At 38.1% G+C, this 25,673-nt stretch overlaps 1 protein-coding gene across 1 annotated transcript in view; it reads left to right on the top strand.

Moving 5' to 3' along the window:
• Positions 1-25,673, top strand: part of COL6A5 (collagen type VI alpha 5 chain) — a 110,353-nt gene that overhangs the window by 47,350 nt on the left and 37,330 nt on the right. Inside the window, 15 exon segments of the mRNA XM_060098823.1 lie at positions 241-296; positions 1,755-1,824; positions 3,066-3,128; positions 4,443-4,501; positions 5,943-5,997; positions 6,085-6,120; positions 7,783-7,845; positions 9,410-9,472; positions 10,410-10,467; positions 13,820-14,304; positions 16,998-17,091; positions 17,633-17,962; positions 17,965-18,285; positions 21,412-21,489; positions 24,272-24,284. Of these exon segments, the coding sequence (XP_059954806.1) occupies positions 241-296; positions 1,755-1,824; positions 3,066-3,128; positions 4,443-4,501; positions 5,943-5,997; positions 6,085-6,120; positions 7,783-7,845; positions 9,410-9,472; positions 10,410-10,467; positions 13,820-14,304; positions 16,998-17,091; positions 17,633-17,962; positions 17,965-18,285; positions 21,412-21,489; positions 24,272-24,284 (1,844 nt within the window).

Here is a 25,673-nt window from a genome sequence, read left to right as displayed (position 1 = left end):
TTCACACACCCTGGGCATTGACAGCAAGAGAGTGAAATTCTATCTTAGAGTAAGAAATAACCTGGAGTTCAATTCTCAGACAGTTTGGAAGAGTACAATCCTAGACCAAGTAGGTCATGAGCCAAGAGTCAGACAAGATAGTTCCTGGGTACCATGCTCTGAAGCCCTAGGTACTATGAAGAGAAAACGTATATGGAAACCATGTGAAGAGAATCTTAACACTGAAAACTCATCCATCAGGGGGAACCAGGGAACCCTGGACTTAAAGGTACATCAGGAGCCGAAGGATTACAAGGCTCACAGTTATGTTGGAATATTTGTAATACTGATAATGCTGTTATTCTGATGGGAAGATGTAGTTCTGTATAAAAATAAATAACTGAGACAATTTGAAGCTGCCCCCACCCTCCTCCACGGTACATTTCTCTGGGATTCTACGTTTCCCATTGAGGGTGGGTGACTTTGCTCTGTCAAAATTTGCAGCTTACTGATAGAAGAAAGACTTGCTCTTGTGTATACCTGGCATCATGTCTGCATTTTAGTCATAGTGAATTATTGAGACCTTAATACTATGTTAGTAATCAGTATCCAGATCAACAAATTGATTTTTCTTAAGTGAAGTCCTGCACGCAGACTCCGATGAAGGAAAGTTAGGAATTGGCAACTATTATTCACCTCTTCCAAAGCTGACTTTACAGGGGGTGACAGTGCTTCTGGAATATCATCGATAGGTCTCCATGTGAGTCATCTGCATTTTTTCTTGGTCATATCATTAGTGAGATGGGCATTGGAATTAGGACATCTCTGTTTCTTTTCCATGTCAGAAATATGCCAGGGTCATCCTAGAGAATGGTTTGCAACACATGGGTACATAGTCACCTGATGGAGTCTACTTTAAGCCTGAACTTTTCTGGGAGGACCTGCCTACATAGATGTGTCCATTCTAAGACCTTTCCAGGAGTTCATTTTTCTTCTAGAAAGTTCTAGATTCTTCATACTAAGCCTGAATTTGGAATTCTCTTGAGTGGTTCTGGTGTCCTCCAGAATGAGTAACCATGGGACCAGCCTAAATCCATCCCCAGACTTTTTAGGGAGAGGGGTGACATTACCCTCAGCCCCTCCAGGGTCCCTTTGATGCTCAGGCTGTGAAACAAGGCCAGCCCAGGGGCTGTAACTACCATTTGCACTAGGCAACCAGGACATCTTACAGCTGCTGCTTTGGTGATGAGAAACAATACCAGCACCTCTAGTTTTTCTTTCTGTGTGAGAGAACCATATGAGAACCATGCATTTGATGGGAAATATGACCAAAAAACTATGCTTTAATTCCTCTGACAGGGATCTGCTGCTAACATGTCCTTTTGTGCTAACTTGCTTTCTCTTTTACACATTGATGCACTTTGGCCCAGGTAACCTGCCCCATCAAAGGAATCCATCTTCCTATTGTTTATGTCTCACTTCCTTCTTCTATGGGCTTTATTTCTCCTTTTAGTCTCTTTTCCATTTCTCCCTCCCTTTCCATTTCTCCCAGACCAAGAGGGCTGAGGTCTTACACCCAAGCAGGATATTCCTCCATAAGAGCTGCTCCACTGAGTCTGGGTCTCCTTTCAACTCCTCTTCTGAGACATACTTAATCGTAGTGTTAAAGCTGCTTGAAGGTCTGGATAGATGCTTTTCCATGCAGGTGTTTCAAAAGCACTAATGAAGAAAGTCAGTTTTCATTGACTTCATTGCATTGTGTTTCTTTTGTTACCACCAAAGGGGTCAAATGGACTTCGCGTCAGGAAAAGAGAGAAGGGAAACCAGGGGCACAAAGGGCCTCAGGTGTGTGACTCAGATGGTACCGTCAATGGTCTCCAACCTTCATTTTCCTCTTGCTTCAAAGACATCTTCATGTAGAGTTTATTTTATATTATCTAGTATGAAGTATTTCATTTGGGGATTAACTTGGGACAAACTGGGGACAAATCTTTAGCACAGCTCAGATTCCTTGTACATTCATCTTTCTCCTTCCCGGGGATTTGACTTGGAATGCACAAACCCACTTTATCCACCTGAAGGAAGCCTTTAGAAGATTGCACATCTTGCTGACTCATGAACATTTCAAAACCTGATACATTATTCTGCTTTTTCTAACTTTTAAAAATTATCGGTGCCATGCCTTTCTCTATTGACTATAGATATTTGAAATGGACTCTGCAAAGATCCCTCGTTACCCAAATTTATTTGATTCTTAAGTTCAGCTTTGAATTCACCCTCTGAAACTACTTGATTCCCAAGTTTCTGACAGTCAGTAATGAGAGTTTGGATGGTGAGAGATTCGTATTAAAAATGTTCTGAATCGGGGCTTCCCTGGTGGCGCAGTGGTTGAGAGTCCGCCTGCCGATGCAGGGGACATGGGTTCGTGCCCCGGCCTGGGAAGATCCCACATGCCGCGGAGCAGCTGGGCCCGTGAGCCATGGCCTCTGAGCCTGCGCGTCCGGAGCCTGTGCTCCACAACGGCAGAGGCCACGGCAGTGGGAGGCCGGCGTACTGCAAAAAAAAAAAAAAAAAAGAAAAAGTTCTGAATCTATTCAGTTTTTCAGCACAGATAGCGAGAGTTTAGAAGGCAAGCGATACCCATGTTTGCTCAGTTATCTTCCCAGCATATTTGTGAAAGACCTTTTTGCCCCTTTGCAGATCAGGAAACTGAAACACATTTGACATCCCATTTTATATGTGTGGATGGCACAGAGAACAAAAGTGACAATGACAGTACAATGTCTTGTTCTAACAAAATCAGTCCATAACAAACTTGTCACATTCAGAAATAACATGTGTTGTGTCAAGAGTGCCTTTTTTATTTCTCACTAAGCCCCCATTTGAACTAGCGATGTCCCTGCCAATGAAGACTTGGGGTCCTCTAACCAAGACTGTAGCCTGAGTCACCTGGTTTCAGGCTGGGTTTCTTGTTAAGGAGGCATCAAGAAATTGTTATAAATGACACAAAGAAAAGCAAAACTAATCTAACAGGTTTTGTACAAATTGCTGTAGCACCAACATCTGTGTTTCCTATATTTTTTCAGGGTGCTCGTGGGCCAGTGGGAGATAAAGGGAGTGTTGGAAGGCCTGGACTTTTGGGGAAAAAGGTGTTATTTCTTACAGATTTCAGATACTGAGAAAAGAGTAGCTCCATTTTTTTTTCTTGATTTTCATGTTAATTCTTCACATGATCCAGGCACAATCAACCACTCACCAGCTTTCTGCCAATATTCTTTTCCTTCCTCTCTGAAACTGCCCCATTTCACTAGGAGAGACAAGGTTTATTCACCTGTCATGAAACAACTCTGATAAACTCAACTCGCTGGTTTCCTGAATGCATCAAGGCACTTGGTGGTAGAGTCAGCCAGGGTCATGGGGGATGTCAGAACTCAGATCTGTTCATGCATGCAGTTCTCGGTCTAGCTCAACCTACCTTCTCAGAAATGTCCTTATTGGAGATTGTTAGAGAACAGACCATTGGCTGTTCAGAATCTCACTCCCCTGCTCAAAATCTTTCAGCAGCTCCCTCCCCCAGGGCCAGCTTCATGGGCCTGGGACCCCTTCAGTCACACAGGGGGCCTCTCTTAGAAGGCACCCCTACTTGCACTCAAGCTCTGCTATCACAGTCTGGAAAGTTTGCTTTTGAGTTAAGGGTCCATGCTTTCATTTGAGTCCCACAGATTATGTCACTGGTCTTAACTTCGGATGACCCTTAGGAAAATCTCCAGATTTTCCAGTAGCTTAGAAGACCCTTTGACCCTGTTTAATTCTAAGGCTTCCTAGCTCATCTACCTCCTGTGTGCCTGCCCAGGCTTCTCACTGTGCCTTCCTCCTCCATTCTCACTCCTCCCTCAGTCCTTCTTCCAGCTCGCACAACTTATCCTTTAAGCCTCAGCATCCCTGCTCCTTTCCTTCAGGCAGCCAGCCTGCCCACCCCACCAAATCTGACTTACAGTCCCCTTCTCTCCACTGCCACAGCACCCTGAACTTTTTTCTTCTACTGTATATATACACAGTGTAGAATTGCCTAATTGTCTCTCGTTCCAAACAGAGTATTCTTGTGAGGGCAGGACCACATTGGTCATGTTCAACAGTTCCTTTTCCAGGACAATAAATAACTGTTGGATGGGTGAATAAATCAGCAAATGAATCCACTTTCCCTAGAGTAAATTTTCCACTCTTTCTCTTCTCCTTTAGTCCTTCTATAGCACTGGGAAAGCGGTACTGAGTCCAGCTTTGGGCTGTGCTGGTGTTTCCTGCTTGCCTTTGGGAAGATCATTATTTGTTTCCTACACTCCCTTGCTTACTGAGCATTGAACCCTCACCGAGAGCCCTGAGTGTCCCCAGTTAGTGGACAAAACATCCTATGGTGTGAGCCAGGTTTGATTTTTACTGATCTAAAGCTTTCCTTGTCTCACTAGGGAGAACCTGGAATTCCTGGAGATCCAGGGCCACTGGGGCAAGCTGGACAGCAAGGAAAGCAAATATGAGGTTTTAGGACTCTTACCCTTTAGCAACTCCAAGGGCTCAGTAAAGAGAAGGGGGCTGACACCATTAGCTTAAGCACCTGGGGTCCTGAAGGTATTTTGGGACCTCCTAGGAAGATGTAGGGACATTCCTCCTGCTCCCTGAAGCACTCATTCTATAGCTAGTCTGTCTGCTTAAACAAAGGGAGAACAGCAAAAGGGAAAGGAGAATGCAGAGAGAATAATGGATGAGCTCAGTATTTTAACAACCTATATGGCCATGTCAGTTGAAAATCAGGTGACTTCTTGTAAAACTCCAGAGTGACAAGAGGGTAGTAGGATCAAGAAACAGGATATCTGTTCTAGTTGCTCTGGCTATACCAGAGTCTCAGTTCATAAAGCAGTCAGTATAAGAAAAAAATAGGAAAAAAAAAAATTTCTTTTCAAAAATAACATTTATTACAAATGTTAGGCATAGATATTGTAGAAAATTGACTAAGCATAAAACATGGGAAATGAGAAAGAAAAATTACCCATAATCCCACCATTTTGAAATATTTATCATTAATATCCTGGAGATAGAAAAAAAAAACATTCTTTTCCCTATTAACAATGTATCATGGGCATACTTCCATATCATTATATTTTTCCCTCAAAGTTACTTTCAATAGCTTCAAAATATTCTACTGAATGTATATACCTTAGTTCACTTGACCAACTTCTTATTACTGGATATTTAGTTTGCTTTCAGTTTTTCACTGTCTTAAAATAGCACAGCAATGAATATTCTTGTATGTAACTAAGTTTTTGGAAAAAACCATAATTAATTTCTATATAGAAATTTCTAGAAGTAGCATAGCTGGTTCAAGGAATATGTATATGTTTAATTAAGGCTTTGAACTCTATTGCAAAGTGTCCTTAGGAAAATTCCAAGGACGTATGTACCCTTGTGTTGTGCAGGAAGAGTGCTCACTTCAGGGTATACACACCAACAATGGGTATTGTCACTTTCTTTTTTTTCATCTTTACCAATTTTACTGACAAAAATGATGTCTCATTAATGTTTCAGATTGCATTTCTTTGGTTACTAGTGAAGATAACATTTTTCAATATGTTTATTGTCCATTTACGATTCCTTTTTGGGGAATTCCTCACCCAGTGTTCTTTGGACCAGCTCCTAATTTTCCAGGCAAGTAACTGTCACTGACTCCACTGTCCTAAATGACCATCCCTCTGCCTCCTGTCATGTCTGCACAGTGGAGCTGAGCAAAGAAGTACCAGGGCATATACCAGGAAGTGTGGAAAACTAAACGGCATGAATATTCCCAGAGTTCAAGTTCATCAGGCCCCCTCCACCTGGAAGTCTCCGGTGCTTTTATCCTGACACCATAATCTCCCCAGTATAGGTTACAATTAATTTTCACTCTTGAGAAATTGAAATGAACTGATATATTCACAGGGTGATTATGGCATTCCGGGCTATGGTCCTATGGGACGAAAAGGAGTAAAGGTAAATATGGAAAACAATTATTTCTTTAATTGGTGAATCAGTTAAATGGTGTGTTGATTTATTTATGTTCTCTGCTGAAAATCGTAGGGCCGAAGAGGATTCCTTGGAGATATGGGTCAAAAGGTATTGTGCACATAACTTGTCAAAGTTACCATGATCTTGACCTTCTACTTGAGAATTAAGATAAGTCTGTGGATCTGAATGAAACAGGAAAAAAAAAAAGCAAGACAATCGGTTTGCCTGAGCTTCATGAAGAAAGGACCATACTTAACTCCTATGAACCTTTAAATTGGAAAATTTGTCCTTCACTGCCTGATGTCCCTTGTCTTGAAACCCTACCACTAGGTACCCTCTCAAGTTTGGTCCTTAGTCCTTTTCTTGATTTCTCTTCCCTGGTGATCTCATGCAAAACTCTTGCCTTCTGCTATTGTACTTTGCCCTTCATTATCGTGGCCTTCACTTCCTCTTACCTGAAAGATTACCATATTCTCATTAGTCTCCTACTTGCAACTTTAACCTGCTTCAGTTAATCCCAAACACTACTCTCTTGAGTATATAAAGTATAACTAGAATTCCTCATTGCCTACCAGCCTGAAATTCACCTCCAAGCTCTACGACAAGACATTCCTTCCATTTCAACCAGAGTAGCTCAGGTTATATCTGTTTTATACATTGGAATTCCATAATAAGATCTATTAAAAAAAAAGCATCCTTAAAAATGAACTTATTTACAAAACAGAAATAGACCCACAGACATAGAAAACAAATTTATGATTACCAAAGCGGAAGGGGGGAGGGATAAATTAGGAGCTCGAGATTAACATACATACACTACTATATATAAAATAGATAAACAACAAGGACCTACTGTATTTATAGCACAGGGAACTACACTCAATATTTTGTAAAAACTTATAAAGGAAAACAATATGAAAAAGAATATATATATATTATATATGTGTGTGTGTATAACTGAGTCATTTTGCTGTACACTTGAAACTAACACAACACTGTAAATCAATTATACATCAATAAAAATTAAATAAATAAAAGTATCTTGTATGTCTTCCAATCATTGATGCTCAAATTAAAATAGAAAATATGGATTAAAAAATAGAATGTCTAAGTAAATTGAATCAACTACAGTATAGGAAAACAGCCAATTTTTGATTCCCTCAAAAGTGCTTTTAATTGATGAATTACCAAAAGAGATTCTTTCCTTAGGTGGAGAAGGGTTCAAGAAGGGACTATATAAATAACTGTTAGGATATGAGTTCTCATTGTAAAGGACCAATTTTCTAATTTGCTGATAAAGAGAGAAAATTAGCATATTTCAATTTACAGATAAATGGTAAATTAGCATATTGATAAGTGTTAAATTAGTTTTCCACCAAAGTCAGAATAAATTTCTTTTTACCTTCAACTTTTTCAGAAATGATTCATGAATTTAGGAAGTAATTCATTATTTAGTACTTTATGTAGTCAATACCCCATATGTTTTCCTTGATTTTCAAGCATTTTTCTTTAGGTATTTTTAGTAACTAATTGGATAGCCTTTGTATTGATATTGATGCATAAATATTTGTATTCTCAGAAAATTAAAATAGTTTGGAGAATATCTAGGTGTATCAATGACTTAGTTCTAAATGACAAGAAGAAATGACATTTAATATTTAATATATGATATAGTTATAAGATCAATTAGATTTTGGTTTGGAGAGAATTATTTTTATTCTTTCATAGCAAGTATTTTAATATCTTGATTTCTTATATCTGAATCTTTAGGATGTTGTTGGTGATCCTGGAATTCCTGGGGGGCCTGGACCCAAAGGATATAGGGGACTAACAGTAAGTGACCTATAATTCCAGAAATAATAAATGTTTCTTTGGAAGATTCTGGCTTTTATGTTGTAATTATAAATGTGGATTGTCAATCCAACCCAGGGTCATCTGAAATGCCACTTCCTAGCTGTGTGATCTTCAACACATCTTTTCAAGGTCTCTATTTCTATAACATGGGAGTTAAACTTAATGACACAAAAGCTACTTTCAGCTCTAAAATTCTATGGTTCCATGAATCTGAACTATTTTAAGTATTTACAGATTGATAACAGGGTATTCTAAAAATTGCCAGTGTCTTCCAGTCTTTTCTAGGGCACATGTTAAAGCCCAGAATAGTAACCCTGTGAGTGGAAATGAAGCTGACATCTTCCTACTGTGTCCTGGAGCATTTTCTGACAGTTCCAGTCCCCAGAGCCAAAGTCACCTGGGGTATTCATTTTAAGGAAGGCTGTTGAGATGTTCTAAATAGCGAAGTGCAGAGTAGAGTGTTATACTTATTAAAAAACCAAAATGCCAAGACAAGCATCCTTTCATTTTAAAGTTTCAGTGTAATATCGATGGTCATTACCAGCATGAAAGAGATGCAATTCAACAGATATTTTACATCTGACTGGACAATTTCATTAGCATCTATATCCATCACCTTGAGTTATGGGAATGATACAGCCAACCCATGTCCTTATATATGTGGGGAGTTATTTTTCTTATTTGATTCTTTGCAGATGGCAGCTTTTTATTAGATCTCCATATGCTCTAGTGTATTCACTTGTTTAAAGTGCCAATTCTAGCTTATGACTAATTTAGATTTAAATGCACAGCCAGTGTCAGAACAAAGGATATCACTAAATGAAGAGGCTAAGAGCGAAATGGATGTTTACCCATAATTAAGAATGACTATTTAGGATGAAAGATTAAAATCATATGATCATCTCAATAAATGCTGAAAAAAACATTTGACAAAATTCAACATCCTTTCAATATAAAAATTCTTACAAATTGGGTATAGGAGGAAAGTACGTCAACATAATATAGGCCATATTTGAAAAATCCACAATTAATATCACACTCAGCAATGAAAGGCTGAAAGCTTTCCTGCTAAGACCAGGAACAAGACATAGGTGTCCACTCTTACTACTCCTTTTCAACATAATACTGGAAGTCCTAGCTAAAGCAATTAGGCAAGAAAAAAAAAAAAGTCATCCAAATTGGAAAGGAAGAAGTAAAAGTGTCTGTTTGCAGATGATATGATCTTATAGATAGAAAATCTTAAAGACTTCATTAAAAACTGTTAGAAGTAATAAACAAATTCAGTAAAGTTGCAGGATACAAAATCAACATATAAAAATCAGTTGTGTTTCTATACACTAACAATGAACTATGGGAAAAATTAATTTTTCTGTGAGTTCTGCGGGGAAAAAAATGGCAATTTATATTACACATAAGGAATTTGATTAACTTGAATTAATAGTTGCTTTTGCTAAATTTTTTTTTAAATTATAAAGTCACATTAAGGCTGAGGTAGTCTTCATGGATAGAGGATGTAGAAACTCATGTATATTTCTACCTGCAGCTCACTGTAGGCTTGAAAGGTGAGGAAGGCTCTCAAGGACCCCAAGGCCCTCCTGGACGGAGAGTAAGTACACTCATGAGAACTAAGGGGCATGTGCTGCTTCCTAGGGTGCCCACTGGAATGAGCACAGAATTTAAAGTCAGAATTACTGGTTCAAGTCCAGACTCTGCTTCTTGCTACCTGGGTCCCCTTGGACTAGTCCCTGGGTCTCTCAATTTCCTTCTAAAATGGGAATGACATGTCTTGTTGGAAACACCTCAAAAGGTAGCTGTGAGGATCAGATAGTCAAATGTGAATGCTCTTCATAAACTATAAAGTTCAATGCAAATATGAGTTGTGACTGTTAATTTTTACTGAAGGTTTAAAAATAGTGATGAGAATGCATAAGCTTCATTAAGGTGTCCTGACAGGTTGATAGAATTTCACAAACCACTATTTTTGCTTTACTGACCTTACGATATAGACGCTGGGGAGCTTTGGAAATAAAATTGCAACTTTCCACTGTGATTCAATTACAAAAGAAATGGCACCTCTAGAAACGTTCCTGGGCAGAGCTAGGCACATCTCCCACTGACAAGATATCCATATCTCTATTTTAGTGCCTTATGTGTTATTGTGATGACATTAACATGTCTCTCTCCCCTAAAGAGAACAGTCAAATAAGAACTAAATGTTGCCAGCATTTGTATTTTGTGTGTGAGGTGCAGGAAGCATTGTGTAAGGACAGGAGAAACTGCTTCTCTTGTTTTGTGTGTTGTGATTGTTTTCTGACTACCTGGAGGAGTTCTTTAACTTGCAACTTTATAAAGAAATCAAAAACATGGATGTTTTGTGGAAAACTGAATCCGTAGTAGAATGATAATCAACTCACTGTAAAGGATACTCTGGTACAATCTTTTCTTTCTTTTGAATTAAGGAACTGGTGACTATTCTTAGTCATGTAGGTGAGAATCTGGTCTCTGAGTCAATCTGGACTGGTCTGGATTTGCCTCCTTTCCAGATTCTGGAGCTCTCCCTGGAGGTCCCATATCCTTCTGCTCTTGTGTTTGGCCATGCTGGTCTGGTATACCATGGTTTCTCTGTCTCATGCCTGTGGTCCTCAGTCTCCCCTTAAGGAGTTGCTCGAAGTTATTCTTAAACTCAGTCTTTTGGAACCTACTCTCCAAAGTTCTGATCTTCTGTAGGATGTGGGCTGCCTACTCTATTCATTAGCTGGAAACTCTTCCTCTCTCTGTTTAAATGGCTGTGCATTATTTTCTGTTTTCTGCTGTCACTTGTAAATGGAAGAATAAGACTCTGAATCTTTTAGTGAGATGCATATTTCTTGATTTGGGTCAGGAAGAAAATATGCCCCCAGTGGGTAGAATCATGGATGCCATGACAGTTCTGGTTAATACCAGCAGTACACAGTGGGCCACCTCAGCATTCAGAAGACACTTAACTGTTCATTGGATGGATGAATGGATGGATGGATAGATGGATAGATGGATGGATGGACAGATGCCCAGTTGTCGTTTAGAACAGAGGTTCTTACACTGACATTCATGGATGAGCTTCTGAGGGGTCAGTAAAATCGTACAGCAATCATGAGCATGTGACAGCATTTTCTGAAGCCAGCAAACATCCTAGCTTTCAGTGTTTGATCAATTAAGCTAATGTCTACCTAGACTGAACTGAATGATTTTTCTAGGATGACAAGAAGGAAAGAAACAAAAGTACTTTTTAAAGATACTTGTACTGCAGATAGAACATTTAGCTGTAACTAACACAACACTGTAAATCAACTATACTTCAATAAATTTAAAAAAATAAAAGTAAATAGGCAAAATATTTGAATAAACACTTCACAAAGGAAAAAAAAGAAACTCTCATCCCCATGGGAAAAGAAACTTCTTCCTTCTGTGCAGACACTTATTATGACTATAATTTTAAGTGTCATGTTTGGACTTAACTATAAAATGCTGACTGCCAGCTCCCAGACCCTTCACACTGCTTTTCTTTCCAGGTCCTCCCAGTTTCCAACTCATTTTCTTCACGGGGTAGGTCCTGTGTTGCTAGGCAATTCAGTGCAGGGCTGCTCACTGCCTGACCCATTCTGTTGCTCCATCTGCTGCTGAGTCCGTGGACACTGGCTCCTTGGACAGGCGATGTTTCCTTTCCTCTCTCTGACCTCCATTCACACCTTTCACCTCCATGTGCCCACCACTCGTCAGCCTGAACCGGAGGATGGAGGATGGTCTTCCTGGGGCCTAGACTACAGTCGGTGTTCCATGGTGCCTTAGACCCCTCAGATGATGTCACCCCTGAGCCCGTTAAGTCAACTCCAAGAGATCTTGGTCTCCTACAAGCCTGCTGACATAGATCCACCGGATCTTTGAGCTCATCCCAAAGTTTGGCACCATTCACTTTATTCCAAAAAAAAAAATTTAGTAAATTTAAGCACTCAGTAACACTTCAGGGGTTTGAATTAAATTTATCAGGTACCCTGCTGGGCACTTAGAAAGGGAGAGATTAAAAATAAATGGAAACTGGTGCTGCCTTCCGGGAAAATCCGTGATGATAGGTCAGCTCTGAAGATGCTATCTACCACTTCGTTAATCATTTTTACTACAGGGCTAAGAAATAAGGCATAGTTCATTTTTCTCATTTTCTTGTTCATTATTGGCTTGCATATTTTAAAAATTTTTTCGCAGCAAAATGTCTTGATTCAAAATACATCTCGAAATCAACACTTTCTCTTCTATTTCTGTTACTGGGAACAATGGTTGGGAGACGCTATATTTTTAGTTTAATGCATTTTGAGAGTTAGACAGATTGAGGAGTTGAAGGGGTGCTTAATTTTTAAGTAATTTCATTTTCTCTTCCTGTATTCAGACTTTAACAAGGACTTTGAAAAGTTTTGTTTGATACATAGGGCAGATTACCTATGAAATTCCCAAAGTGCAGTCATCATAAGACTATTAGGATTGAGCTGGAGATTGCAGACAGTCCCATCTTTATAATAGCTTGTTGAAAGCCTGCCATGGTCCTCTGTGCTGCCCCCTTCCTCCTGCCACCCTCGCTGTCATCCCAAAGCCCCTGAAATCCTCTCTCTCTGGAAACAGCCTCTTTGTCCTCTGAATCCCTGTGAAGAATAATAATCACTCTCTACCTTTCAATATCATGATCCTCCCCAGACAAGTTCCTTGAGGGCAAACTTGCATTTGTTCATCTTCGTATGTATCTCACAGCACATGTTACCCTACATTTCACATGGTGGATACTCAATAAATATTTGCACATAAGTGGATGAAAATCTTCCAGCTGACTTTATCATTATTAGTAGATCATTTCTGAAGATTTTTGAAGAGAATAAACTTTCAGATATTTTTTGAATTTTACTTTTTTTATACGGCAGGTTCTTATTAGTTATCCATTTTATACATATTAGTATATACATGTCAATCCCAATCTCCCAATTCATCACACCACCACCCCCCACCACCACTTTCCCCCCTTGGTGTCCATATGTTTGTTCTCTACATCTGTGTCTCTATTTCTGCCCTGCAAACTGGTTCATCTGTACCATTTTTCTAGGTTCCACATATATGCGTTAATATACGATATTTGTTTTTCTCTTTCTGACTTACTTCACTCTGTATCACAGTCTCCAGATCCATCCACGTCTCTACAAATGACCCAATTTTGTTCCTTTTTATGGCTGAGTAATATTCCATTGTATATATGTACCACATCTTCTTTATCCATTCATCTGTCGATGGGCATTTAGGTTGCTTCCATGTCCTGGCTATTGTAAATAGAGCTGCAGTGAACATTCTGGTACATGACTTTTTTTGAATTATGGTTTTCTCAGGGCATATGCCCAGTAGTGGGATTGCTGGATCATATGGTAGCTCTATTTTTAGTTTTTTAAGGAACCTCCATACAGTTCTTCATAGTGGCTGTATCAATTTACATTCCCACCAACAGTGCAAGAGAGTTACCTTACCTTCAGATTTTCTGATAAGCCATAGTTTCCTTTAAAAAATTTCCATACAGTAAAATTCACTCTTTTGTTCAGTTTTTACACATGCATAGATTCATGTAATCATCACCACAATCAGGATACAGGAAGTTCCATCAGCTCAAATACTCCTTCCAATTTCTTTTTAAATAGCAGACTGATGGTGGGCAGTGAAGTCTGAGCATTATATAGCAAAATATCACTGCTCTGTATTTAGGTAACACCTTCAGGCTAACAAAGGAGAGTCTTTTCCTCCCTTTACATGTGGGTACCTCTGGTTCTAGAGTTTACGTGACACTTGCATTTTCCCAGACCTCAGTGTCAACCTATCTCACTGGAGTAAAGGGAATGGGAAAGGGTTCTGACCCAGTGAAATAACTTAATACTTTTGCTTCTCATTTTTGTAGAAAAATGTCCAGTGTATACAACAGAGCTAGTATTTGCCCTGGACAAGTCCTACGATATCACAGAGCAGAGATTTAATGAAACGAGGGACATCATCATTTCTATTGTCAATGACCTTCACATCAGGGAAAATAATTGCCCTGTGGGAGCAAGAGTTGTGGTTTCCTTCGACTCAGGCACCAGCTACCTCATCAGTGGGTCTGACTACCATAGCAAGAAGCAACTCCTTCAGCTTCTTTCCCAAATTAAATATCAAAACTCCAGGGAAGTCCGAGACATTGGTAACTCGATGAAGTTTGTGGCTCGGAACATATTCAAGCGTATGTTAGCAGGAGCCAATGTGCAGAGAGTTGCTGTGTTTTTTAGCAATGGACAATCTGTCAGTAGGTCATCCATCATCATGGCCACCATGGAGTTTAGCGCCCTGGATATCAGCCCTGCAGTCTTTGCTTTTAATGAAAGGATTTCCCTTGAGGAGGCTTTTGGGGTAAGTACTTCCCTGGTCAACGTATTTATTTTTAAGATAGTAATACTGGCAGGACGGGAATACTGGGGAGTAGGGGGACAGATGTGGCCTCTTGTCCCCCTTTGCAATTTTCACAGCTGTATTTTTGCCAGGTTCCATGAAACCCAATCTTTAATAGGCACAGTAGCCAATGATAGCAGCCACCTTTGTTCAGGTCCTGCTGGGCACCAGGCACTGTCTCTAGAGCTTTACATACACACTCAGGTATTCTCCAACCCTCTGAAGTAAATGCAGGTTATCTCCATTTAAAAATCAGGAAACTGAGGCCCAGAGAGTTTGAGTGACTTCTTCAATTTTGTACAGCTATTAAGTGGCTAAATCAAGATTTGAACTAGGGCTCTCAATATAATGCTTTACCAGCCCTCTGCCAACCTGGTGTTTCTCAAATCTGTCATCTGCTAGCTGTATCTCATTAAACAACTGGTCTTAACCTGTAATGGGTGAAGTTTAGGGGTTTTTGAACCCTTAATGTTGTGTAAAACTTTGATGAGTATGAAGCTTTTTCCCAAGAGAGGTTCCATCACTTTTGGATTCACAGATTCTCATGGGATCTGTGCTTCCCTCTTTCTCCCCGCAAACTGAAGAACTTCTCCATCTACTGTTCAACTATTTTAAAATCTACTCATATTATCCATGAGCTACATGCTCCTGGACCTGGGTGGAATCATTATGTCATCCAAGAGGTTATAAAGGTCTATTTTTACACAAATACACATGTCTACTATAAAAAGAAAAGCCCTCTATAACATGAAGAGAGTCACTCTGCTCGTAAGGTATCCATAAATATTTTGGAAATAGGAGTCATAGGGAGAATAGATCCTGACAGAAAGGACTGTAGGAATTTGAAGTATTTTCTATAAAAATAATTACTTCCCAACATAGATAATTTATTTATCGGTTTTGTTATGGTATATGTCCCCCCACCAGAATGTAGGATAGAGATTTTATCTGCTTTGTTCATTTCTGTATCCCCAGCACCTAGAATATTACCTATTTAACATTGTAGGCATTCAATAAATATTTGTTGAATGAATGCATGGATGAATAAAGAACATGTGGTTGACTCCTGTGAATAAACGTCCTTGATTACCAAGGTTGCAGTTAATCTTTACATGGGGAACCAACAAGGTAAAACAAAAATAACACCCAAAGTATCCAGTTTCATAAAAACTAGAGAGTAGGAATGTAGTAACTACTTTCCAACTATAATGCTGGAATGATAATAAATATTACCAAATGTTCAGTCAGCACTTTATAGAAAAACAGAGGGAGTGGTTTTTCTACCTTTTAATTTCCCAAGGGAGAAAGAACAAATGCATGAGCATCTATGTTGATTGAGAGATCCCCTCATCACCTGGGAATGATAGATTTCTATTATTGTATTAAAGTGTCTGTATTGCATGGTGTCTCATACAGAGTAAATGCCCAATATATAGTTATTGAGTCTGAATGAATGAATGCTATATATTGCCCATTTCAGTGAGTATCAAAGCAAAAATATAACCAAGAGACAGACAAAATCAGGCAGTGTACTACCAAGAATTTTGAATAGACTTAGTGTCCTCTGTCTACATCATTTTGGAATAGACCTTTTAAAAATTGAAGTATGGTTGATTTACATGCTGTGTTAATTTCTGCTGTACAGAACATGATTCAGTTATATATATATATATGTGTATATATATATATATATATGTATACACACACACATATATATATAGGCATACATATACATTCTCTTTTATATACTTTTCCATTATGGTTTATCACAGGATATTGAATATATTTCCCTTTGCTATACAGTAGGACTTTGTTGTTTATCCATTCTATATATAATAGTTTGCACCTTCTAATCCCAAATTCCCAATCCATCCCTCCCCTCCCCCCCTTGGCAATCACAAGTCTGCTCTCTTTCTCTGGGAGTCTATTTCTGTTTTGTAGATATGTTCATTTGTGTCATATTTTAGATTCCACTAGTGATGTCACATGGTATCTGTCTTTCTCTTTCTGACTTCACTTAGTATGATAATCTCTAGGCCCATCCGTGTTGCTGCAAATGGCATTATTTCACTTTATTTATGGCTGAGTAATATGGAAAAACTTTTAATTGGAATTTGTGGTTGGAGAAATCCACTTGACATCTGAAAGATATACCTTCTTCTAGATAGTGTGATTGGTTGGAAATAGTTGGAATCACTACTTAAAGAGGCTAAAGGAAACTTGTGAATGTAAAATTTCTGCAAGACCCAACCCCAGAAACTGATGTGTAGTACATAAACAGCTGGTACATAATCAGAAGTGTGTGAAAATTCAGTGCAGAATTGCAGGTTTGGAGATAAGAATGAGATATTAATATCTACCCCAGTGGGGTGAATCTTGTGGTTAACTTGTGGCAGTTTCCTCATCATAAAATTGGTTTGCTCATACCTGTTCTATATGCTTCCTTGGGTTATGTTTGGGATCAAGGGGGGATAGTGTGTGTGTGTGTGTGTTTGTGTGTGCATAAAGATGCACTGAATAGAACAATGGGCTACAATGCAAGGTGATGGTGATTAGTTAGGTGTTTTTCAAACTCTTAAAGTGTGTGCACAGTGTATTCCTGATGATGACTAAAGAAAATGAGCAAGTAAGCATATACTTCTTTTTCAATGCAGTTTGATAACACGGGAACATTTCAGGTGCTTCCTGTTCCTCCAAATGGGGAATATGAACCATTAGAAAGACTTCGGCACTGTACTCTTTGCTATGGTAAGACTAATGAGAAGAATTTATTGTGCTGAAACACTTAAATGCCTTCTGGGTGAGTTATTAAATCTACCTTTATCAAAGAATTATATTTTTGATTGTAGATTCTATTTTAAGTTTTCCAATCTTTCAACACCATATGTCAGAGTTTCAATCTCTGTAATGTTTGAAGTTTCCATAGAATGTGAAAATTGGTTTAGAAGATTATCCCAATTGATTCGGCTTTTCCTGGGGACAATTTGATAGTTTGTATCAAAAGCATCTAAAAGATTTTCTAAAAGAGTTTGGATATGTCTTATAGACTTTAAGTATACATGTTACTTACACCTGCTTTCAACAAAGACATTTCCAAATTGTCTGCTAGTGGCCACAGAAATTATGGGGATGTTGAAAATTCCTTATTAATTTAAATGATGTGAGATTGAAGAGGTATTGATCAGATGATTAATTTTTGGTAATCAGTCCCTTACTCTCTTGAAGATCTCAAACAACAGTGTCTTCTGTGCCAACATTGAACCAGTGATAAGTCTCTATGTGTTTTCAGATAAATGTTTTCCAAATACTTGCAAGAAAGAGATTTTCTTACCAGAAAATTCATACATGGATGTCACCTTCCTCTTAGACAATTCTAGGAATATAACAAGTGATGAGTTTAAGGATGTCAAAGACTTGGTGAGCTCAATGCTTGACAACTTTGATATTGACTCAGACCCTGTAACCTCAGACTCTGGTGATAGGATTGCCTTGTTGAGCTACTCTCCTTGGGATGGGAGGAAGAAGGATGTGGTAAAAACAGAGTTTGAGTTTACAACTTATGACAATCAAGCTCTAATGAAGAGGCACATCCAGACTTACCTCCAACAGCTAAATGGAGAATCACCATTGGCCATGCCCTACTGTGGACTGTGGAGGATCTCTTCCCAGGAACATCCAAACTGAGAAAACATAGGGTCATCTTTGTAGTCTCCGCTGGAGAAAATCATGAGAGAAAGGAATTCTTAAAGAAGATGGCTCTGAGGGACAAGTGTCAAGGCTATGTCATATTTGTGATTTCTCTGGGCTCTACACATAAGGAGGACATGGAGGAGCTAGCCAGCCACCCACTTGATCACCATCTGATACAGCTTGGGAGAATTCATAAACCAAACCTGGATTACATTGTGAAGTTTTTAAAGCCATTTGTGTACTCAGTGAGACGTAAGTCACTATTTTGTTTTCTCTTTGTTTTAATAAATTAGTGTTTGTTAGTAGTATTGATAACCTAACATACCTCTGTATCTATAGCTAACCAAAATATGTGAATTAGATGGTGAAAGGGGGACAGGAATAGGACACATCTTGATTATAACCTGTTTATGCTTTGGTCATAATGCGGTTAGACCTTTTTCATGATATAATGTCTCTTAGCCAAAATCTCAGCACTAGAAGGAACAGAGTGACTGGAGATCCCCTGAACTACACTTGCTCAACTTAAAGAAGTTCTAGCAGCTCTTAGGTGGTCTCCAGGTTGAGCATTTAAATAAAAGTTTTCCCTGCTACACCTGGTTTATTTCCAACCTTGGAGTACCCTGAAGACCTGTGTGAGAGTGCTGCTCCCAAAGAGTCTGAGCATACAGACCACACAGGAATCTTGTTAAAATGGAGGTTCTGATTCAGTATGTGTAGGATGGAGCCTAATATTCTGCATTTCTAACAGGTTCTTCAGTGATGTCAATGCTTCTGGTCCACAGATCACACTTTGAGTAGAAAGGTTCTAGGACAATGTACTCCAAAACGTTACCCATTGGACCAGTGTTAGTCCATAAACTGATGAGTAAAGAAAGAAATACAGAAATTGAGAATAAGCATCTAGAAACTTTTAAAGCAATTTGACATTGCCACATTATACAAGTGTATAAACAGTGGACATTGTCTCATTGAACAAGATATAAACCAAAAGTATCAGTCTGCAAAAGGCTAGAAATAAAAATACCTTGTCCTTCACCACAGGTGGTTTGAGAAATGCTCTTTCTAGAGAGGTGGTTCTCAACTGGGGATGATTTTGCCCCCCAGATGACATTTGGAAATGTCTAGAGACACTTTTGGTTGTCAGAACTAAGAGAGAGGATACTACTGGTATTTAGTGGGTAGAGACCGAGGATGCTGCCAAATATCCTACAATGCACAGGGCACTCCCCACAGCAAAGAACAATCCAGCCCAAAATGTCAATAGCATTGAGGTTGAGAAATCCTGCTCTAGAGGATCCCATGGAATCAGAGCTGAACCTTTTCTTTCTGGGAATCTGACAAGTGTAGAGTTAGGTTCTGTTGGAACCAATCCCACTACCCTAGGATTCCAAAGTCACCCTGGTATTCAAGGAATCTTCAATACCACCATAGTGACAATGTCTTGGAAGTTCACTCTTCATTGAAGAAGGAGCCTCCCCTCTCTCCTGTAACTCATATTCGACTGAAGAATCCAATAATTACCCCTTTGGGAATATCATGTTATTTCTTTAACTCTAAATGCCTTCCATTGTATAATGCACCACTGTATTATGAAAAATGAAAGAAAAAGTGCTTCCAGTTAAATGTTGATACTGACTTTCCTGTTAGAGTTTTTTTATTTTATAGTCCTCAAAAGAGTTCTTTTAGACAGACTATGATATGTCACCCTTGTGCATACATAAAAAGGGAATATACATGAAATAGACTTGGTTAAGGTATTCCTAAAACTGCTTCTAGTCAAAATTTGACTTCTGTGAGCTCTTTCTTGACTCAGAGTCATTGATACCCATCTTTTCCCATGCAATATTTTTCTTTATACCATCAAGATAGATGATGGATTTTTTTTAGAAAATCTTTTTTTTAATTTAACTTTTTTTTTTTTTTTTTGTGGTACGTGGGCCCCTCACTGCTGTGGTCTCTCCCGTTGCGGAGCACAGGCTCCGGATGCACAGTCTCAGCAGCCATGGCTCACGGTCCCAGCCGCTCCACGGCATGTGAGATCTTCCCGGACTGGGACACGAACCCGTGTCTCCTGCATCGGCAGGCGGACTCTCAACCACTGCGCCACCAGGGAAGCCCTAATTTAATTTTTATTGGAGTATAGTTGATTTAAAATGCCGTGCCAGCTCCTGCTGCACAGCAAAGTGAATCAGCCATACATATACATAAATCCACTCTTTTTAAGATTCTTTTCCCATACAGGTCATCACAGAGTATTGAGAAGAGTTCCCTGTGCTATACAGTAGGTCCTTATTAGTTATCCATTTTATGTATAGTAGTGTGTATATGTCAGTGCAACCCAATGGAGCAGCACTTTAAAAAGACTCTATGAAATAACACAAAACTGGTCTTGCTGGGCTCTTAAATTAGGCTTTGCAATTATTAGAGCTAGCTTACTTTTGATTTCCATCTGAGCAATGTTGTTAAACACATCCAGTTCACTGTCTTCCCATAACCACTTGGTTTGTAGAGGTTAAAAGTCTCCTTTACTAATATTTCCGGGAATTTTTTCTAAACTGCTGACCCCAATTCTACAAGTTTTGGTACTGGCACATTTGTTGTTCCCACATACACAGGCGATAACAATGGCATCACGAATCCTTCCTCACCAATAACAACTGTCAACTGCAATTGATTAGAAGACATAGTCTCATTTCAGAGAAATAGAAAAAAATGCTCATCTTAGAACAAGAGAAATATGATTATTATAAAACCATAAACATTCTGTGAGATATTTTCATGGAGTCTTCGATCATTCAATGGTCAAAGATCTCCTTTCACTAAAACCTATTTATTTTCCTGAATGAGGGGGAAATTATATATTTCTCAGTATTCCACAGTTTATAGAACAACAATAGAAAGAGGTAAAGAAACATATTATTGAGGTCAGTAAGCTAAAATATTTCCTGTGATTATTTTCCTCCTAGGAAATCAGTGTTAATTGGTGCAGAAGCACAGAAATAGCATCATGTAATAAAATATTACTTTTTCTATTAGCATAAGTCTGAGTGAAAATGTATTATAGGATCAGAATAAAATTATGTTAGCCTGAACATATGGAAATTGTGTCTCTGCATCACAATTAACCCTTAAATGAACAATTTGAGGAGGTCCGTTTCCATGACCCCAGTAATTCTTTGGCTGCAAAATGTTCTAAAATCAAATCCTGAATGCTATTTCTAGTTGCTACTATTTTCTGTTCTCACCCAAGCCAAATTGTGCTGAAATACTTTAGTGACATTTATCGTTTCAAGAAGATTCCTGTTGGAGTTCTCTTTCCCTAGTAAATACAATTTCTAGTTTGAAAATCTCACTATAATTTTCCTCTCTCACTAGGAGGATTCAATCAGTACCCACCACTGATGCTTGAGAACATCTGCAGACTCATCAATTCAAAGGAAGAGGATAATCGAAGTATCAATCTCCTGTGAGTTAGAAAGCTCTGATATTTACAAGTGACTGTTGATTGACTGAGGGGTGTGTAACTGGCTGATGGCAGATAAGGTCTCTGAAGGAAAGGCTCTTCATGTATTCCATTTTCTGTAGCAGAAGTTGCACACAAGCATGCTTTCAGGCTTGATGTTTGTATAATATCCTCATGAGCTTATTACAATTTTGCTTTAAAATTCATGGTTTCCTCAGAAATTTCCATATTGAAATTTACCCCAGAATTCAGTCTCAACCCACCTTAATCTTACCTCTCATCTCTCCCCATCATAAACTCTGAGTTCTGGCCACACTGGACTCTTATCTGCCTTGTGTGACCAGAGGCCCAAGAGTTCACCTTCCTGGACCTCTGGTCACACTGCCTGGGATCCTGTTCCTTCCAGTGAAACCCTACCCATCCTTCATGGTCCTGATTAAACCTGCCTCCTCTTCAAAGCCCATCTTTACTCTCAGTCAAAATCCACAGTTCTTCCTTTTTTAATAACTTTTTACACCTCTGCTGAGGCACTTATTACAGTTTATCCCAATGTCTTGTCTCACTGAAGTATGGGGTTCCATGTGATTCATTGTTTCATTCCCAAAACAGCATGAAAGACCCCACAATATCATTGCATATGTAAATAATTTTCTTTAAAATTTTATCTTGCATGAAAATATAAATAATTAATCTGAATGGACTTGAACTTCAAACAGAATGAGAATGGTCCATTTGGTTGCTCTGTGCTTTTCTCTCTATTTCACCAAGCTTGGATCCCAGACTACAGCCTGTGAAAGCCCAGAGTTAGCCCATAATGGCCCTGTCCTGTCAGATTGCAATTAAGCAAATAGCTTCTCAAAATAGATGCAGTCTTTCCCATAAATCCTATATATGCAAAATGGCAAGATGAAGTGTTCCTCAGAATTCATGCAAATACATGTTCCTCTCATGTCAGGTTTCATTTATACTTAGTAGTTTAACAAGGAAGTGTCCAGCAGCTCACACCCTCTGAAGGACAATATGGCACTGATGTCCTGTGAAGCAGTGTTTCCCAACATGGAATAGACAATACTCTTATTTAAAGGAAAATCGATTCTTACAGGACTACATTTTAATATAATGTTATTTTACATGTACAAACACAAATCTAGCTGCAAATACCATATGTGTATAGTTCCTATGCAACTATCAAACAAAAATAAATTCCTACGTCAAACCCAAGGAAACTCAGTAAGACACAAATTTAAAACAGTAATTTAATGTATTAGATGATTCTGCTTTGCCAAAATAGAATTCCTAAAAACTAAAAAAAGAAATTTTATAGCTAAGCATGTAAACAACCTAAATGTCCATCAATAGATGAACGGATAAAGAAGATATAATACACACACACACACACACACACACACACACACACACTGGAATATTACTCAGCCATAAAAAATGAAATAATGACATTTGCAGCAACATGGGTGGACCTAGAGATTATCATACTAAGTGAAGTAAGTCAGACAGAGAAAGACAAATATATGATATTGCTTATATGTGTAATCTAAAAAATGATACAAATGAACTTATTTACAAAAGAGAAGTAGACTCACAGACTTAGAAAATAAACTTAACAGTTACCAAAGGGGAAAGGTGCAGGGGAGGGGGATAAATTAGAAGTTTGGGATTAACATATACATACTACTATATATAAAATAGGTAAACAACAAGGACCTACTGTATAGCACAGAGAACTATACTCAATATCTTGTAATAACCTATAATGGAAAAGAATCTGAAAAAATATACATATATATGTATATATATATATATATATACACATATGTATGTATACATATACACATATATATGTATGTATAAATGAATCACTTTACTGTATACCTGAAGCTAACAGAACATTGTAAATTAACTATGCTTCAATAAAAAAATTTTTAATAATATGGTGCATATTGGTAAAATGTGTAAAACATGATGCATGCTGCAGAGTCACCTCTGCTCTCAGCTTGCCCACTCAGTTCTGTGAGTGCTTGATTCCCCAGCACTTGTCTTCACCTGCACTACTGCAAAACGCTCATTCCTACTCTAGTCATCGTATCATTTGGCTTTTGCTTGGTGTGAATGTATTGTTGATAATATTATGTCTGACTTTATTTCCTTTCCTCATTAACTCTCAACAGTTAAAGTAGTACCACTGGGTGCCAAACAACAGTATCAATGCAAACATAAACATGGACTTGAAATTGCATAAAGGTGCATTAATAGAATAAGAATAAACTTATATTGAATTTGTTTTTTGCCATCACCTAAATAAAAACACATTATTTTCAAACTATCATTCTTACTCCAAAGAATATAAATGTAGACACCATTTTAGGAAGCATGGTGTCAATGAGATATATTTTATATAGTTTTATTCTTCTCAGAGCAGTTGATGGTAGATTAAATGACTATTTTCTACATTTTCTGTGGAGATTGATATCAAACTGAGACACATTATTTGGTTGTCCCAAGTAACCTATGGGTTTCTTGTCATTTATCTAAAACTCTGTGACAAATCAGACTTGATTTATTCCAAAGTAGTGTTTCATAGGCTATAAGCAGATGGCAGGAAAGGGAAGGATAAATGGGAATTTACACAAATGTATCAGTATATGCTTTTTTTTAATGAAGTATAGTTTATGTACAATATTATATGAGTTTCAGGAGTACAGCAGAATTATTCAGTACTTTTACAGATTATACTCAATTAAGAGTTATTACAAGATAATGGCTATAAGTCCCTGTGCTATACAAAATATCCTTGTTACTTATCTATTTTATACACAGTAGTTTATATTTCTTAATCCCTTACCCCTAACCTTCTCCTTCCCCCCCCCACCTCTGGTAACCACTAGTCTGTTCTCTGTATCTGTGAATCTGTTTCTGTTTTGCTATATACATTCGTTTGTATTATTTTTTTAGATTCCACATATAAGTGATATCATACAGTATTTGTCTTTCTCTCTCTGACTTACTTAACTAAGTATAATATTCTCTAGGTCTATCCATGTTGCTGCAAATGGCAACAATTCATTCTTTTATATGGCTGAGTAATATTCTATTGTATATATACCACATCTTCTTAAGCCAGTCATCTGTTGATGGACACTTGGGTTGCTTCCATGTATTGGCTATTGAAAATAGTGCTGCTGTGAACATTGGGGTTCATGTATTTTTTCAAATTAGCGTTTGTGTTTCTTCGGATGTATGCTCAGGATGCAAATTGCTGGATCATATGGTAGCTCTATTTTTAGTTTTTTAAGGAACCTCCATACTGTTTTCCATAATGGCTGCACCAATTTACATTCCTACCAACAGTGTACAGGGTTCCCTTTTCTCCACATCCTCATCAACATTTGTTATTTGTAGACTTTTTGATGATAGCCATTCTGACAGGTGTGCGGAGCTATCTCATTGTGGGTTTGGTTTATATTTCTCTGATGATTAGCAACGTTGAGCATCTTTCCATGTGCCTGCTGGCCATTTGTATGTCTTCTTTGGAGAAATTTCTATTTAGCTCTTTTGCCCAGTTTTTAATTGGGTTGGGTTTTTTTATATTGAGTTCTATGAGTTATTTATGTCTTTTGAATATTAACCCCTTATCAGTCATATCATTTGCAAATATTTTCTCCCACCCCATAGGTTGTCTTTTAGTTTTGTCAATTGTTTCCTTTGCTGTGCAAAAGCTTTTAAGTTTAATAGGTCCCATTTCTTTATTTTTGCTTTTATTTCTTTTGCTTTAGGAGGCAGAGACAAAAAAAATATTGCTTGCAATTTATGTCAGAGAATGTTTTGCCTATATTCTCTTGTAGGAATTTTGTGGCTTCTGGTCTTAAATTTAGGTCTTTAATCTATTTTGAGTTCATTTGTGTATATGGTGTGAGAAAATGTTCTAATTTCATTGTTTTACATGTAGCTGTCCAGTTTTCCCAGAAGCACTTATTGAAGAGACTGTCTTTTCTCCATTGCATATTCTTGCCTGTTTTGTCATAGCTAGATTAAGTGACCATAAATGTGTGGGCTTATTTCTGGGCTCTCTATTCTGTTCCATTGATCTCTGTATCTGTTTTTGTGCCAGTACCTTGCTGTTTTGATTACTGTAGCTCTGCAGTATAGTCAGAAGTCT

Source organism: Mesoplodon densirostris, chromosome 5 (assembly GCF_025265405.1).
Source record: "Mesoplodon densirostris isolate mMesDen1 chromosome 5, mMesDen1 primary haplotype, whole genome shotgun sequence".
Lineage (NCBI taxonomy): Eukaryota > Metazoa > Chordata > Mammalia > Artiodactyla > Ziphiidae > Mesoplodon > Mesoplodon densirostris.
This window is presented reverse-complemented; position numbering and strand designations above follow the sequence as displayed.